This window comes from Argiope bruennichi, chromosome 6, assembly GCF_947563725.1.
Source record: "Argiope bruennichi chromosome 6, qqArgBrue1.1, whole genome shotgun sequence".
NCBI classification, from domain to species: Eukaryota; Metazoa; Arthropoda; class Arachnida; order Araneae; family Araneidae; genus Argiope; species Argiope bruennichi.
In genome coordinates this window covers 4,268,686-4,287,419 of record NC_079156.1, presented here as the reverse complement: position 1 = coordinate 4,287,419, position 18,734 = coordinate 4,268,686, and the positions used below count along the sequence as shown (strand labels likewise).

General features: G+C 32.6%; 1 protein-coding gene across 2 annotated transcripts in view; it reads left to right on the top strand.

The window, feature by feature from the left end:
• LOC129971661 (A disintegrin and metalloproteinase with thrombospondin motifs 7-like) overlaps positions 1–14,257 on the top strand; it is a 193,641-nt gene extending 179,384 nt beyond the window's left edge. For both annotated transcript variants that reach the window (XM_056085631.1, XM_056085629.1), the window contains 3 exons: positions 8,552–8,698; positions 10,408–10,558; positions 13,926–14,257. In XM_056085631.1, coding sequence (XP_055941606.1) covers positions 8,552–8,698; positions 10,408–10,558; positions 13,926–14,080 — 453 coding nt within the window. In that variant the 3' untranslated portion in view covers positions 14,081–14,257. The remainder of the gene's footprint in view (positions 1–8,551; positions 8,699–10,407; positions 10,559–13,925) is intronic.
• Positions 14,258–18,734: the final 4,477 nt, after the last annotated feature.

Below are 18,734 nucleotides of genomic sequence, written 5' to 3'. Positions count from 1 at the left end.
GGATTCCATTTTGTCGTTAAAGATTTTTCAAAGTCAATGGGTTCCGTGTTCGATCTAGTAACAGTCGCATAAGTTGTATTAGAAGATGCATTAAATATGCGTCGTGCTTCCCCCATAGTGAGGTGGTTACGACATTTTAGATCCAAAATTTGTTGTTCTTTGACGTACAAGGGACATGCTTTAGATGTTGCTGCATGAGAACCTTGACAGTTAATGCATTTACCTGGGTTTTGACAATTTCCAACGTGTTCTGTTCCACATAATTGGCAAACTTGGTCTTTCGAACATATCCTAGATGGGTGTAGGAAACTGTAACATTTTGAACACTGTCTAGGCCGATCGATAAAAGGTCGAATTTTCTGGATTGTAAGCGAAAGTTTAACTGAATCTGGAAGAGAAGTACTCAGAATTGTTACGAGAATTGGAGAAGTTTGTTGTGTCGAATTTTGTTTGACAAAACGTCTCATCTCTCTGATTTCAATATCGTTAAACTGTCGCAGTTCATCTGCAACTTCTTTGAGTGGAACACATGTGGGCATATCAATAAGCAGAAATCTAGAAGTAACTCCTTCCCAAATAACGTTTAAAGTAACCTTAGTATCGTTAATCTGCTCTAAGCTAAGAAGTTGTTTTGCGCATCCCGGATCCTTTGTAGTAAAAATTAGTTTCCCTTGCCGGGTAAATCTCATGTTCATGATATTTGAGTGTCTGTCGATATTTTGCTTTATGAAAGTTTGCATCAGAATGGGGTTTGTGCGCGGTATTTGAGAAGAAGCATTCGCATTAGAAAAAATAACGTTTATTTCCTCGTAATGTTTCTGACCTAAATTTAGCACAAGGTCCTTGGCAGGTTTTTCATTCAAAAAATAAATATCAGTAATTTGAGGCATCGTGTTGAAGGCGAGAGTTTCAGAATTCATTTGAAAGGACTCATCACTAAAGTTTTGCACTGATACAAATGTGCGACTCAGCTTGCAATGAAGAAAAAATTCACAAAATATAAAGGAACAATCTTACCTCGGACAAAATGAATTTAGCAGAGTAGAAATATGAGGAGAAACAAATAAAAACTTGTCTAAACTTGAGAGTAAGATGCAAAAACAAAATCCACCGTAAAGTATTTTTAAACGCAGCTTCGCTTTTTTATAAACAAAAGACCGTTATATCTTTCAAATCAAAAAACGAATCCACGATTCTAAGAAAAATATTATAATAAATCTCGTTTTCGTTCTCCAATTTCTCCGTTACTCTCAACAGATGACGGTACGATCTTATGATGAAGTCACGGAATATTGCTTGCCAAACGCTAAAATGTTGGGCTGAAGCTCAAGTTTTGTGGAATTCCCAGTGGCGGATATCAAATCAGGCCGGCGTCCAGGGACAGAGAGGGAAACAGATGTTTCGTGAACAGATCGATGGAAAATGGCTCATTGCCAAATAAATAGATTTCTGAGAAATATAAATTCTATGAAGTATAGATTATTAAGATAATATTAACATTTTGCGCAGTACAGTGGATCAGATTTTTTTATTATCATTACGTTAACTTTTATAAACACCGAATGCAGGCTTAAGTAATAGTGGATAGCGGCGTGGTTATCACCTAGTCATGATACATCGATACTAATAATAACGATGAGTGTATGTATTGGCGCTCTATAAGCCATATCCATTTGACCTGCAACTACCATATTCGGTACATATTTGTCTCAGAGGGTGTGAATGTGCCCTCTAGGAGTTATTTTTAAAAATTTAAAATAGAATTTTTATAAATTAAAAGTTGAGCTGAATTTTAGCGTTTTTCTGCGATAACATATTGTGGCACAAAAATATATTTTACAGTATTTCAAAATTGTCTTTTTAGTGATTCAAATTTAATTGACAGGCGAATTTTGGCTGAATTTTGACAGTGAAAATTTTTTTCCTCAATAATAATTCCTCAGCAAATAATTTTGTTTGATATACGTATAGCTTATGAATCCTCTAAAAACGAAGTTATAATGCAAGGACATGTATAAGATAGATGAACCATACAATGACGGTTTGAATAAGCTATGATGTTACAGGACTATCTTCCTTAGAAAGGTTCGTCTACACGATCAACAGAATTTAACCCTTATCGTGGCAAGATTGCTTTTTTGAAGAAAAGAAAAAAAAATGTATATAGGTAGCTTATTTTATATTTTATATATTTTTTTATATTTTTATATTTTTTATATTTTATATATATTTTTATTTTATAGTGGTAGTATATTTTTATAAAGCTGTATGTATGGTATACTATACAAAATGAACATAAGGGTTAATGAAACCAATTCTAATAACACGATTTTAATGTCAGAAATGTTTGCGAAATCCTGCTATTATAAAAAATAATTGATCTGAAATCAAATATAGCCAATATTCCCGGGGAACCAGCTAATCCCCTTGTGAGGTGACTAGTAATTAATAAATAATATTGTTACGAACCTGTGATGCTGCTTCCCAGCATAGTTGGTTCTATAGGAGGTCCCAGAGCTTGGCGACTTGGAGATGAATTTGGCGACTTTGGTACCAAAATAGATTATACCCGAAACATCGAGAATTTTCCCGACCCGTCCAGTAGGAACCGAGTTACGCCTCGAAAGGTCCCTGATTGGTTGAGAGGCTTCTAGCCCCGCGCCCTGAGACCTATAAAAGGAGGCGGCCGCAGCTGCCAGGGTCGTCGTAGTCGGAACCGACGATTAAGAACTGGCCTTCCAGAGATAAGCGGAGCAGCGACGGAATGAAGCTAGTGCTGAACTAAGCTGTGTACTACTGTCTGCAGTAGAGTTTGTTGTATGCTGCTGTTTTGTATGCTGTTGTATGCTGCACGTCTCGGCTGAAGATAATCGTCTTTTGTGCTGTATATAGTTGTCGTCTTTGTGCTGTCCTGTGTGTCTTTGTGTAAATAAACGTCGTTGTTTTATTTTCTACTGCCGCCTGCTGATTGAGCGTTCTCCGCACCATATAAGTCCCACTATCCAAACGAACCCGGAAATTTCGTAACAATATCATATGCCTTTTTTTAAATTTATTAAAAAAAATCAAAATTAAATCAAATAAGCAATAAATGTTGCTAAGTTAATAAAATATTGAAATGTGAAAGTAAATGAATCCACTTATTAAAATAGAAGCCTCATATTGTGCTCTTCAGTCCTTGATTTAGACCAAAAAATGTTTAAATCTGGTTATCACTTGGAAATGACTGGGATTATCACTTGAAAGTAATTGTGTCGTGCCAAAGAAAACTTCTATTAAACGTTACCGACGACTGATGCAAAGGAGGCAGCGGGAAAAAATTTGATTTCAACGCTTACAGATAATCTGTGTAGCACAAGGAGAGCTAACTGAGCTCTCCATTTCGCATCCTGTTTTCCGAATTATTCCTGCTGCAATTTACTTCGGAGAGCATTCCAAGCTCCTGTTTCATGATTTAGCAGCACTCCGTATCTCGGTTTGCACGGACTGTTTCAAAAAAGAATTTTTTACTTTCCCACGTGCTTTGCTGTGATGTCTGCTGCTTTTCTGTCAACGCTCGCATCCCGCTTCGAGACGCTGACGGTTATGCTGTGGTGCGTGGATTGCTTCCGAAATGTGTTTTTCGGGAGGCCTGAAGCGTGGAGATTTGTTAAGATATCTTGTTCTACTTTTTGGGCGATTGCAATACTTTTTCTGTACTTCGTATAGGAGAACATAAAAACGCAGCGACTCAGATCAGAACTTCCCATCCTTTTCTGGACCGCCGCTCCCTTACAAGAAAAAATATTTCAACGTCCCCTGCTTTATAATTGTGAGTTATACCAAAATATTGTTATACATTATCAATACTTATTATCTCTCTAATAAAAATCTATAAAAATATACTCATAATATAGTGAATGCATTCTGAATTTTCGCAATCAAATGCTGGTGAAGAAGGGAACCAGTACATTCGCTTGCTGATTTTGAAAGCCGTTCGACGATCTGTCGATACTACACAACCACTAGCAGCAGTTAAATGTTAAGAACAGGAATTTCTTTTTCTTAAAAATAAACTTGTTCGTGGTCCATTCAGTTTCAATTGTATTAAATGAATGATTTGAAATGTGTTTTCTTCCTCAGTGAAACGGACGTTTGATGAGAAGAAATGCTTCGCTTTTGACATAGATGATGAATCGAGTTAAAAGAAAAATTTGTAAAGCTTTAAATAATCGACACTTTTAACCATTTCGTCTATTTTTTTTTAGATCCATTTTTCTGGTGACATATGATGGTGTCTAATGATGAAGGTTTTTATTCATCCTGCCGACACGATTTCTCGCCAACTGTGTCTGGCTTACTCACTTTTGCGAAAAATAATGAAATATTATATGAAGTTGATTGTTCATCATCTTCTGTTTGAGATTACAGTGCAAAAAGATATGATAGAAGGGGCTGTTTCGAATATTTGTTTTCCAGTTTCTGAAAATAGGACAAAGTTTTGTTCTTTTTATCTGCATCCATTTTATTCAAATTCTCTGGAAGGCTTCACCTGAAAAAAAAATCGCTTTGGCAAATGAAACGCACGGATAATATTGATTTTATTGGACAGTAAAATAGTTCATATTTCAAATTCTGGATATTGTGCAGCCGCATTTCTTGTAAATGTGACATTTTGAAATATAACATTTTTTCCGTGTTTAAATAATTTTTTCAACAGATTTATGATTATAAAAATAATGGATGCAATGGTTTTTATTTCTTTTACCTACGAATATGAATTATTTGTGTATCGTACAGAAATAATGACATTCCTAGAGCTATTTTTGCCTCTCACGTTTTCGTATACAAAGTGACATAATCGTGACAAAGTGCCATAATCGCTATAAGTATCATAATCGCGATTCGATGCGAGATTTCGACGAGCCTCCGTTGCGCTTTAAACTGCCATAAATTAGAAGAAAATTATCTCTGCACCAAATTTATAGATTTCTATCAAATTTTGTGCAAATTCTGTTAAGAGGATATCTCTCTGTCCGGTTGTTCGAATTCAAATTAAAATGACAGTACAAAACGGAACGATCTAGATGGAAAAAATTCGATGCACAGATTTAACATCTGTATTGTAGGCACTAGGGATTGCAATACCGGTATACCGGGATACCGAATACTGGTATTTTGAGCCATTTGTACAATTTTGTAATACCGGTATTCACAAGTTTAAATACCGGTTTTTCGGTATTTACTAGAAATTTTTAAAATTGTCTCCACTATATGTTCAGGGATCGCCAACATAGCAAAATAGTATACGTTTTTGATTTTATGTCTCCCTAATGGAAGAAATTAATTAACTAATTAATCACTTAAAACTAAATTAGCGAAACATGGATTATGCCTGAAAGAAGAAATTGTATCCATAATGACTGATGGAGCAACAGTTTTGAAAAAAGTTGGAAAGTTGATTGGTGCAAATCAGCAATTGTGCTATGCTCATGGATTTCAGTTAGGAGTAATATATGTGTTATACCAAAAAATAAAGAACAGAAGAATCCAAATACTGTGGATATAGAAACTTCGGATCCCAATTTTGAAGAGAGTAAGAGTGTGAGTGATATTGACAATGAAGATAATGGCAATGTAATTGTTGAAGAAGGTATTGCTAATGAGGCTGAAATATTAACCCATCAAGAATTGCTTCATATAATTTATAAAGTTCGAAAAATTGTTAAGATATTTAAATGTTCCCCTATAGAAAAATGACATATTACTAAAATATATATTAACTGAAAATAAAACGGAATATATGTTAATATTAGATTTTAAAACACGTTGGCAACGTTTACTCCTAACAGCACACATCACTATCTGAAGATTATATATTACATTCAAAAATCGCACAGAAGAAAGGTATATGGAAATAGAAAAGGTCTTATGGTATTTACATAATTATAATGATTTTAAATATGAAAATGAAAAAGAGGAAAAGAAAATAACCAATTCAAATCTGATTAAGTTTATAGTAAATTTTCTTAAAATTTTTTACCCACAAACCTATTCACATTCAAAAGAATTCTGTTCAGTTATCGAAGATTATGATGTCGATAGTGAAAAGGAATTGTCTCTTGAACAAAAATTAGAATTAGTGATAAATAAGAAAATTTCAACGAACCAAAATACAATGCAGAAATCAGCTATATTCAAAACCATCGGACGAGAAATCGATTTATTTGAAGATTAGGGATTTAAAGGTAAATACTTGGAAAAAGTATATCGTGCATTGCTAACAGTACCACTAACTATCATAGATGCCGAAAGAGCGTTTTCGACAGCTAGTAATTTTTGTACAAAATTACTTTTCAGGCTTAATGACAGTACAATGAATGCATTATGTTTTTTAAGATCACTTTTCAAAAATTTGTAATAGTACCACAGACTGAATAGTGATATTTACACTTTTTTGTGATTTAAATAAATAAGTTGTTCCTTTATTTTTTTGTGATTCTTTATATACTGTTATAATTTATAAGTTACACATTATTTTTTGTAATATTTACCCTTTCTAATAAAACTGACAAATAAAACAAAGAAACGCCTGTGTTTTCTTTCTTTTTCTAAAATTTCTAATACCGGTATTAAAACCGGTATCCCGGTATTAAGATCTAAAAAATACCGAATACCGGTATTGAAATTTTGCTCCGGTATTGCAATCCCTAGTAGGCACCTGTCATATTTTGAGCCAAATCCAATGAGGGATGGAACGTCTGTCGGTCTGTACTTTCAGAAATATATAAAAACAATACCTCAAAAACGCAATGACTTAACTGTATGAAAGTTTGGAATGAAATTTCGAGACTTTAATTGCAGTTCTGTGTCAATTTTTTTAAATCGGAAAACTTGTCTAAGATAAAAATTCAGTTTTCGCATACTATTAACCGCACTGCCAAAGATCACACGATAAATTCAGTAAAAATGACAAATTCACTCCACAGGTTAATATTTCGAGCCTATTCTTCGTCAATGCAATGCTCGGCGTTCTCTGCCTTATTCAATGCCCACATCTTCATTATTAGAAAATGTGCGAAGAAGTTTTGGGGAGACAACTCACACCGCTTTCAGTTATTGGCTTAGGACAGATTTGACCTTTTGACATTGGACTTCCAACTGTTGCACTGAGTTGTTTAGAATACAGTAAGGTATATTTTGGATTGAGTAAATATTATCTGCCAAAAGGTAACATTCTATCACTGGTAGATTCACTAATGATATTTTCTTTTCACTGAATGAAAACAAATAAATGGAAGCGGAAACCGCCAAAGAAATACTGAAAAAATCCTGTGCGTCCTATTCGCATTTGTTTTCATCATCTCGCATGTGATCCCAAATATGAAAGAAATATTTCGAAACTCTTACCAAAAATATTTAATGTGACACAAATTTGCAAAAGTCATTTTAATCCTTGAATATAAAACATTACAAATAGCATTTTATCCGTAGATTCAGTATCTGTTCATTTCGTTTTATTTGAAAGTTATGTTTTATTCGTGGGTATAAGTTTGCAAATAATTCCATTTCTTTCATTCAGTGTGATTTTGCTATAAGTAATGATAAGTGACTAATAATAAGGTTTTTATTTTACATTAATAGCAAATAGGGCATAAATAATTATAAGCATTTTTACCTTGATATTCTTCATGATTTAACTTTGGAATTTCGAAGTCGATTTTTTTTCTCTCGCTTTCTGATGTGCCAGAGTTTTGAAATTCTACGCAGTTGTGTGTTCCCGATGATAATGCATTTTCAAAACTTTTCATTCAATTTAACTAAACTTTGACGCCACAGAAATGCGCCATCTGGTAGTGAAATTCGAAAAAATGTGTCTCTAAGGCTTCATAATCTATAGAGATCAGTAAAGCCGCGGTGCTGTAGTTGTAGTTGTAAGGTGGGTTACAGATTCGAAATCCGATTTCGAAATTTTCCGATTATTTTCTACTTTAAATATCATTTTCGTCATCTGAATGGAGTTCAGAATGACGAGGTCTGCCTACCATTCAAAATAAATTATAGAGAAAATGAGTTATAAAAGAATATATGCTTATCTGTCAGATATATACTCTTTTATAATTAATATTTAAGAGTATATTCCTCACTACAGTCAGGTACACTTACAAATCGTTTACAATAAAAAATAAACTTTTCGAATAATAATCTTTTTAATGGCATTTTATAATGCCTTAGGTCTTGACTCCATTCGAAATCATATACACAATAAATAACATAAGTGTAAAAACATTAAAATGCCACGGATTGAATGCCTTGTCGAGGGAATCGATAACATCACTTAATGTAAGAGATGTCATTGAAGTGAGTCAATTGCCAAAACTGTAGGCAAGAAAGCTGACCACCGAAATGGTTAAAAATTGTGCTATTCTTTCTAAATTAAAGACAAACAAATAAAAATATTTAATCATCTTTTACACCAATAGTAGTATGTTTCTAAAGTCGTTTTTATTCATTTCATATTTAAAAGAGAGCATTGATACATCCAAATGCCTTTTTCGATTTTTGCTTTCAGTGTTCTACCAAGTGCGGCGAAGGGGAGATGCGTCGGGAGGTGAGTTGTCCTCGTGCACACCTTTGCAACCCTGATACGAAGCCGGAAGAAGCGGCCACCTGTTCCCTCAGACCCTGCATAGACTGGGTAGATGGGCCATGGAGTCAAGTAAGTTAAACGAGAATGACCAAACTCATCTGATATATTTTATTTTTCGGCCATGAATAGGGTGCACCAAAGAAAGTTGCAGAAGCATTGGATAGAGTGAACAATATATATGTAATTCTCAACCGAGTCATTTCAAATTGTGATTTCATCCTACTCTGTTTTCCTGAACAGGAACAGAGTCAAATGTGCATGTGAGCAGCACCGAATTCTGGGTCCTGATATGAAAACGGCATCATGTCGCATTTTATTTTATTGCAAGGAACGTATGCTAACAGCATGTAAGCTTAAGTTGAAACATGTTGATAAATTTATAAAAAAATAATGAATCTAACCGCCTTTGGCGATGAGTTGTTCATCTTGATCATTGTCTTTTTAGACAATTCAACTATTCATAGGATATGCATTTTTTTAAAATGACTATGTTATTTGATTAGATGAAAAAATTTCATTGTAACAGTCCTTAAATGACTCCCTGTGCAGAATGATAATTAAAAGTGGAACTCTACTTAGGAGTTATGATCGAAATAAAGCAATTTTAAATTTAATATTTGCAAAAGTACGCAAGTAAATATTTGGATGAATGAATTTTAATTTTCTCATAAGTTTGAAAGCATCGTAACAGTGAGTGTATCCATTTAAATTTTTAAAAAATAAAGAGAATTTTTAATGGATATAAAATAGATATAATTAAAAACGTCATTTTTTTCAGTTATAAAATAATACCAAATTATTTTCGTGAGAGAATAGTTTTGGAAGATATGACCAGCAACTTTCATAGGTATGAAAAGAGCGATGACTCTTTTCGCGAAAGGTCATCGTTTTTTCAGCTCAATGAAACTTTAGATGTGGCGCCAGTTTATTGTTTTGATGACATTTACTTTCCTTTAACTGAATGGAGCTTTTGGAGATGCGTCGAGTTCTTTCTAGAATATTTCTAACAATGTTTTGCAGCTCCGCATGGAATGAAGTGCAGCTGTAAAAATGTTCATGGAAACGCTCTGAAGATTTGCATGCATTGGACTGTTGCCGTACGAAAACAAGTTATTAGAGCCATTTCTGTGCCATGTACGTTAGCATTTTATATATGTAGATAATTCTTCAGCATATCGTGCATATTAACTAAATATCTTAAAAGTCGTGGTGAATACACTTCATAAAAAATGGATGCAACAAAATAATGCAGGAAATATTCATAATGACTTGCCACAGAATATTAAAAAAATATTAGAATAAAAATGACTGTTACAAATTAAATTAAAATTGCCATTTTAAGAAAAATACAAGGCATCTAAATGGATATCTTTATAAAAAAATTCCGAGGTGTTTTTCCTCACCATCCGAAATATCCCTGTGGAAAAATTTGATAATTCTAGATTTAACAGATTGACTTGTAAAATTCCAAAAGATGGACGCAGACCTGTTTTCGTTTTTATAATTAGTAGAAATGCCGCAATTATTCTTTTAAATTTTTAATGCATATTTATCTGTGTTTTATAATGATATTTCACTTTTAAATTGTCCTTTTTTTTCTTCGCTCCTATCTAAAATGAGTTCACAAATGGTGAAAAACTTCTATTTCTGTCTGCAAACCAGTGTTCTAACTTTTAAATTCTTGAAAGTTTTATTTTAGTCTCATTTTTAATGGATCCGTTTTAATCTTCTTATTGTAGTTTTTTAAAATATAATTTGTTTATCATTTTTGCTTCCAGTGTTCCACTACTTGTGGTGGGGGCGTTCAGATCCGTCACGTGAAATGCGTCAACCTGACATCACAAAGTTCGGCTACCGGCTGCTCTCTGGAGATGAAGCCCAATCACAGGCAGCCATGCAATTTAGATCCCTGTCCCGAAAACAAAGCAGGTGAGTAGAGAGCGGTCTTGTTGGATGTCGCTCTTTCACGTTCTCGTGTCACAAAGTTCCGTTGCTGCTGTTTGTCGATTTTACTTCGCTAACGGATGATTCAGTTGAACGCCGAGCAATTATTATGCCTCTAATTCCACGAATAATCTGAATTTATCTCATCGTTTTTTTTTTTTTTTGTTTTTTTTGAAGAAATAAACGCATTTTGAAGAACGTGCAAAAGCTTTAAGGGTTTTTGAATCCGAGAAAAACAGTAGTTCTATAATATTTCCCCGAAAATATGATCTAGCCACAATATAAGCCTTAGCTAAGATTTCCACCCAAACTTATTGTCGAGTGACTTAACTATAATCTACGAATTGATTGTTTGCAGGGTTGATTTGCAAGCATTACCTTGCAGTGTATTACAGTTGAAATGACCCCTTTGAAATATTATACGCTTATGCTTTCAATATTTCAGGTGTTCGTTCGAAATATCACGAATATTTATCCAAAGCCGTGAGGCTTTGAATTCTTCCTTTAATAATATGAAATCTCACTACATATATCGACAATATTTTTCAAGAAGTTATATAAGCTGACGGTGATTTTATTAACATAAATGTTGTAGAATTAATAGAGAAAATTCAGCTTTATCTAAGGGGCAGAAAGAGTTTTTCTAAGTTTAAATTAATCTAGAAATTTTTATATTCCAATATTAATCAAAATCGGCTGAAAGTTTTGGCCATTTTGGCAACTGAACATAAAATTGCTAATCAAATGAGTCTATTCATGTGACTTCGGGGGGGGGGGTCAGAGAGTCAGTGATATGGCTTAATTACTTTCTACTTTTTGTAGTATTTAATTATCAGTTTTATATTATGTTACATTTTCTTTCTAAATATACGTCATACAAGATTGCATTTGAGTGGCTTATAAAAATACAAAGTAGAAATTCAATTTTTTTTTCTATGAAACGGTTTGATGAATGCATAGGCGGAATACGTCCGTTCGCACCGGAACACAAGAACGAAAGTGTGAGAAATTTTTCTCTCAGTTCTTTTATTGAGAGATTCTTAAAGGGACCTTGCTGACACATGCTGTTTCAGGAAAGGCAATCTTAGGTATTTTTGAAGCCGAAGGCGTTAGAGACTTTTTATCTCTTAGCTTGCAGCGTGATAATTACAGAACCAGCAAATTTTTCAAAGCGCGTGTTTGCAATAATTAAATAAAGAAGTGTCATTTTGATCAGGAAATAAGAAAAATTCTCAGAATAAAGTAGTACGGGCTAATTTAAGATAAAAAAAAAGAAATTGATTAGATTAAGAGACATCATTACCTGCATATGCTTACTATTATTTATTTTTATCAATAAGACTCGACTTTTATTTGAAACAAAATACACATTTTTAGAAAGTGCATCTTTAATGAGCGACAATGTGTCTTCTTGTCCGGAGCGACGTAATCTCTAGAGTGGGCTCTGCGTATCTACAGACGTGCAGGTTATCTGGGTATAATTTTTATTACCTCAACTCCTTGCATCGAGCTGAAGGATTACATTGAAATGACCGTCCATCGGAATAATGTTTGGTTTTCATCATGAGTGAATTGAGTTAATCCGAATTTGTCTCAATCAAAATGCCTTAAAAAATGAATTTAAAAAAGAACGACTAAAAAGCAAAACAAAAATTCTATTATGTTATAACATTTTCAAAAGTATCGATTTTAATTGGTGTGAGAAAATATTTACACTTCAAAAGGTTTCATATAAAATAAAACTCACTTCATTCAGTAGAAAATAAATTTTTAAAACTTTATAGCATCACACACTCGGTGGATGAATGCATCAAGGAAAGAAAGCTTGATCTCTTTCCAAATTTTTTAATATTTTTTGTATAAAACAAAAGTATTGCCAAAATATTTGCAAAGTAAAACATAAAGAAAAACTAATTCGGGGATAATATCAGGAAAACAGATATCGTTTTGCCCTACTGTAAGCATTATAAATTTTTAAAAAATCTCTCAGATTCACTACAAGAGTATGAAATTTTGATTTTCATTACAATAAAATTGTTACAAATGGTATTTTTTTTAAAGTTAACATACAACTTTTTTTGACAACATGGTTCAAAAACCACTTTTGGGAAATATGTTCGATAAGTATACTGAAAAACAGCCACATATCACTTAATTTTTTATTAAAGTGTGTTATAAAGATCACAATTTTTTTTTTGAAAACTGCTTTAAAATAGTTATATTTTTGATATAAAAAAGATTGAGAAAAAAAAGCATGTATGAAATCAAAATATGCCCTTTAAACAACAAAAGTTTTTTGAAAATTAAAAAAAAAGGGCTTTTTGTTTTGGTTAAAAAGTAATATAAAGCTAATATTTTTGAATTTAAAAGTTTATAAAATGATTTGCTTAAAATGTTGCATATAGTGTAAGAAATTTATGAGCTAAATCTTTCACTTTAAAATAAACTATATTTCGATCCATTCCTTATATATTGGTGTACAACTGATTAATAACATGAAATTTCAATTATTTTCGCAATGTGAAGCATTAAAACAGTTATAGAATATTTCTAAATGAACAGATTACTTATTCTCTCATTCAGGAGCTGCAGAATATATAGAGAAATTATTATATCAAATTTAAACAAAAGAATATGCATTAGATTTTATTTTATAAAGTTTTTCGTTAGAAAACTTTACCAAAGATAAAATTTTTGAAAATAGCTTTTAAAAATGTAAAATAGCTTTAAAACATTTAAAAGCGCAAGTATAAAAATCAGTGTAACTTTCAAGACAATGTACTCAGAAACGAAATTTTATAGAAAAAAAACTATTCAAGCATGTTGTTGTTGTTGTTGTTGCTAATTTCCATGGTCTGACTTAGTCAGACCAAATCCAAAAATCCGTTGACAAGAAGAAAGTCAAAAACGAGGAAGGGAGAAGAATAAATGTCTCTCCAATGAAATCCTAAACAGTCCAGAATATGTTCAGCAGAGGCCTGATGCTGGCAGCATTTCGGGCAAAGAGGGTAAAATTTTTCACCCTGAGAAAAGAAGACATTTAAGGTGGCCACTGGCAAAGCGCGACAGGCAAGTGTTGGTTTTTCTATCACAAGGAAGATTTAAGGACTGCCCCGGCTTATTGGCTGGGCAATTCAAGCATTAAGAATATTAAATTAAAAAAACCTATTTCTCTAAAAAAAAATAACATTTAAGCGTAACTTTAATTGAAATTTTGATATTTATTAGTATGCACACGTATTTATTTGTGTATGTATATTTTGAAGCTTGTGTCCTAAAGCTATCGCAGTTTTTTTTAATTAAAAATATCAAGCGCTTTACATGTCGGAAAATTTCTTTTCTGCTTTTTCAGCCCTGAGCGAGTGCCGGGACAAGATGGAGAACGGGCTCTGCAAGTCTCTGCGTCACATGTGCGGCACCTGGTACTTTAAAGAGAAGTGCTGCATCACGTGCAGCCGAAAGAGCAGACCCCCTCGTCGGCAACGTCCACCGCATCATCACTCGTAGCACGCGAGACGCTTTCTTCAGTTATACCGATAGATTCAGTTGCCTCGTAGTCAAAAACAAGAAGTCGCACCGAAACACGGGAGAGCAGAGCCTCGATGCAGCTTGTGATATTTTCCAGATGCGTTGAACAACCCAAAATGAAATTTTCCATTTTGATTAAAATTATTCTCTTTTCGACATAGTCGGAGCACTTTTTTGCACTTGAAAATAATCTAACCTGTTTCGTGTTTGTCAAGATTGTATTTCGTGCCCGATTTTGCACTTACAGATGGAATAGAAATTTTATATGCTAGTGAGTCTAAGATGAAATATTGACACATTAACCCCTCCGAATATGCTTAACTTTCTAATTGGATGACACATTAGAGACAATTATTGCTATTTTAATTCCTATAATAATCTGAGAGCGTTTGAGATATTGGAGCGTTTTTGAGTGATATTTGAATTTTAAATTACTTAATACTTTCTTTCACTTTATTGCAAATTTGAGATTAAAAATTCAGTAATCCGATACGCGAGTCTGACTCGTCATTGTGTGCGAAGACATTAATGTTTCCGGAATTTAATGACATAATTTATTAATTATGAAGAAAAGTATGAAGTAATTTAATTATGAAGTATTTAATGAAGTTGAGAAACAACTATATTGTAGAATTTAAAAAATAATAATAAAAATGAAGCAAAAAAAATGCTGTTTTGTATTAAGCACTGAGTATAAATTTTTAATGGATCAATTTATTTTTCATTGAAAAATTATTTTTCTCGGTGTTTTTATCTATAATAGTTTAGCTGCCAAATTTGGAATGAGGATTAAAAGGAATATTTAACTTTTTGGAATAATACAAGAGCATTTTCAGTGGCAGTTAACATTTTAATGGCCATAAAACAAAACTAAAAATTTCATATATTTATATGAGACCTATTTTTCTATATTCATAGAAATCAGCAGTTGTGATATTGAACTGTAATTTTTTTTAATAATTAATAGAAATGGACTTTTTCGCTACGTATCCAATTAATTTGGTTTAACAGCTTTAGACTCTAAAAAGATTACGTTTAGGGCGAATATATATTCTTATATTTTATTAAATATTAAAAATAATAATAATTCTAAAATAATATGAATATGTATCATCTATTTATGAACTGAATACGAAAAATGAGATAAGGTAGCGGTTTCATTACTTAGGGTGATTTGTTTTTTCGATATGAGCAAAAAAAAAAAAATGTTAAAATTGAAATGAATGGCAAATTTCAAATGGAAGGAAATGTCCCGTTAAGAAATGCGTCATTTCTGCAGGATCTCAAAAAGTTTCTCTTGATAGTTGACTTTAATACTCATTTTATTTTGATATCACTAATTATTATATTCTGTGTTTAGCATTAAATGGAAAGTGTTATTGTATGTACTGGTTATTTTAAATGGATTACGTTACATTCGTCATAAAAGGAAGAACATTGCATTTTATAGTTTATTTGAAAGAAAAAAATATTAATCTCCTAAGTGTATGAAGGATAGATAACAAACATGCTATTCTGAAGATAATTTGAATTAAAATTTATTATTGTGACGAACTGACTTTTTTTAATTGATTCTTTTTAGAAACTTGATGCTTAGTAGGGAAATAGCGACTGTTTATATTCTTATATGGAAATTTTTAAGCTTGCCAATGTTGCATAGAATAGGAAAAGATTTTTTTTAATTAAATGATTCGTGATCACATGCGTTTCGTTGAAAACTAACAACTCGCAGTTCAGTTTTGAAGAAAGAAGACACATTTTGACACATGTACTCGAACAGATTTCGATGCAGAATTCAACAGTTTCACAACTTCATAATAATAAACAATTTAGTATAGAAATATGCTATTTTGTCTTTTTTTGTTGTTGTTGTTGTTTGTTTCTTTGCTTCGAGCATGAGCCAGGTGGAATGTTCTTCGCTCGACTTTGGAGCGCTGGTATCTTAATGGTAAGGTCTCGAGTCCGGACGGATTTCCAGAATCGTAGCCGGATTCGCTCAAAGATCTGTCGTGTATGCGTGAAATCTGACATCGAGGGCTAAACTCCCTTGCGTTGATGTTGTTCGAAAGTTTGAGAGCGAAGTACCAGCAAAGATATTGTGGCACATCCTGGGCTTCAAAATCACCAGGCCTCACAAAACAACTCTAGAGTTGCCTTTCAAACGGACGCTAATATTTCCAGACTCATTTCGGCTTTCTCAGAAACGAAACCCGCCACGAATTACATCAAAATCCGCAAGTCAGTCACATGCCGGAAAGTTTCAGTGGGTCTGTAACTTATACTGACACAATACGGACGTTTAGCTTTTTGCACAAAAGAGAAAACTGAGCATGCATTTAAGAAAATTATCGACAGGGTCCAAATTAGGTCGTTAATTGCAGAGAAAGCATCAAAACTCATAAGTCAGTCTTGATTTATTTCCATTGGGGGGGGAGTCATTTCGAATATATGAATAAGAACTACAAACTAACAAGTTTTCCGAGTATCTAACAAAGGTAAGGGTTTCAATTACTTCCTTCGGGAGAGTTTTAAATTTGCTAAAATGGTGATGTTTGAACGGTGTTCCTGTGCTTAAATGGACTTAAGAATTCGGTTCGAACTTCGAGAGCTCTGAAATTACTTACAAGAGAACTGTCACATCACATTATAAGTGTGATTTAAAACAGATAGATCAAAATCAGAAGATTGATTATTGGTTAAAGAAAAACTCGAATAATATTTGAGGATCTGGCGATGGAAGTTGAATTTGTTGAGCCATTGTTCTTTGAGTTGTTGGGTAATATTATTCTATGCCAGCGTTAATGCTATTAGGAGAAGGCGATAGAATATACCAAATGAAGAAAACTACTTAACGTTTTGCCAAATTGGAGATGATATCCACATTCTGTTGAACACGGTGGGTCGAGTGAAGACACAAAAATAATAGAAAAGCAATTAATTGAAATTTATAAGACTAATTAATAAGGCTTACCACAAGAAGTTTTTATTCAGTAGCAGGACCTCATTGTGAAGGTAGAGGCCGCGCATATCAATTATAACGAGACTCTTGCGAATTGCACAACAGTTAAGTACGAGAGGTGAAAGAAAATGTACTTGTGTACCAGCACCATGGTAAGCCGTTCTTTTTCAATCATTCTGTATAAGCAATTTTTAAAACATTCATTGGTCTTGAAACTCTCCTCATAGCATTTACGTTGGCATAGAATAATACCCCTCAAATCAAAGCAGGGATGTCGCAACAAATTCACCTTCTATCACAAGAGACACACCAGATCCTCAAATATTACTCGAGTTTTTCTTTAACCAATAATCACTGTGGAACTTCAAAGTACATAAATGTTAAGCAAAATCTGAATAATAAACTTGTAGTCAAACATGTGCAGCGTTTTTCTACCTAAGTTAACACTGGACTCACAGATTATATATATATATATATATATATATATATATATATATATATATATATATATATATATATATATATATAAAACACGTAAAAACTAAGCCTATTAGCATGATAATATTTCTTCTTCTCTGGATAATCCTTGGTTTTCCTCAGAATTCCATGCCTCACCGTCCTGTTCTTGGGTAAAATTTTCCAATTTATCACTTCGGTAATTTTTACGTCTTTTTCTAAGCAATGAATCTGCCTAAGTTTTTATCTCTCTCTTTTTCAGATACCAAATAGTTAACCAAAAACTCTTTTCAGAGGTTCAATTACCATTCATTCTTTTCGAGTGTCCTATACATTTAATACCCTTTACTACAATGAATTTAATAATGCTTTATTTTATATAGTTTGTGAATTTCCGAGTTAATTCTCCAATAATTATCACATATAATTCTACCAAGTATGCTTCTTAAAATGCATCTTTTAAGAAACACTCACTATCTTTTTCGATCATTGCCTATATTTCAGCATCGAATGCAAGAATAAACCTAATCAAAATTTTGTAAATGATTTTTTTTTTTTTTTTTGACGAAACTAGATTTTAAATATTTTTATTGTTCAAAGTATTGTAAAAAATATTAGCAATCTCTATTGTTATGTCGTTCAATGTGTGTATTTCTAAATATTTGAAATTGTTGCCAGTTTCAAACCTGTATTCTTTTATTTGAAAATGTGGATTATTAAAACTGGTAGATGTCATATACTTTGGTTAATGACAAGTCGCATCTCCTTTGCTTCAGCTTCCAAAGAAGCGACAATACCAATGTCATCAGTAAATGCAAAAATCTACACAAATTTATTAAAAATTGTTAATCTGTTGGTAATGTTAGAATCTTTTAGCATCTTTTGAAGAGTAAGATTGAACAAGAGATAATCCAGTACATCTTCCGGCCTAGTGTTTTTAAAAAGGACAATAGATATGACAATATTATTGAATTATGAATACAAACTGCAACATGCATAATGGAAAAGTGCTCAAAGCATTTAACTTTTGGACCTAGTTGCCAAATTTGGCAAAGAATAACTTGAATAATAGCTATTCACTAAGTAAAGGGTTTTCGAAATCTTATATTTTTTCATTGAAAAGTAATTGAAATTTTTTTCCTTATTAACTTCTGAGAATCTTTCCTTTCGCGCAAAAATCCATTCTCACGTCATATCCATTCAAGTTTATTTTTAGTT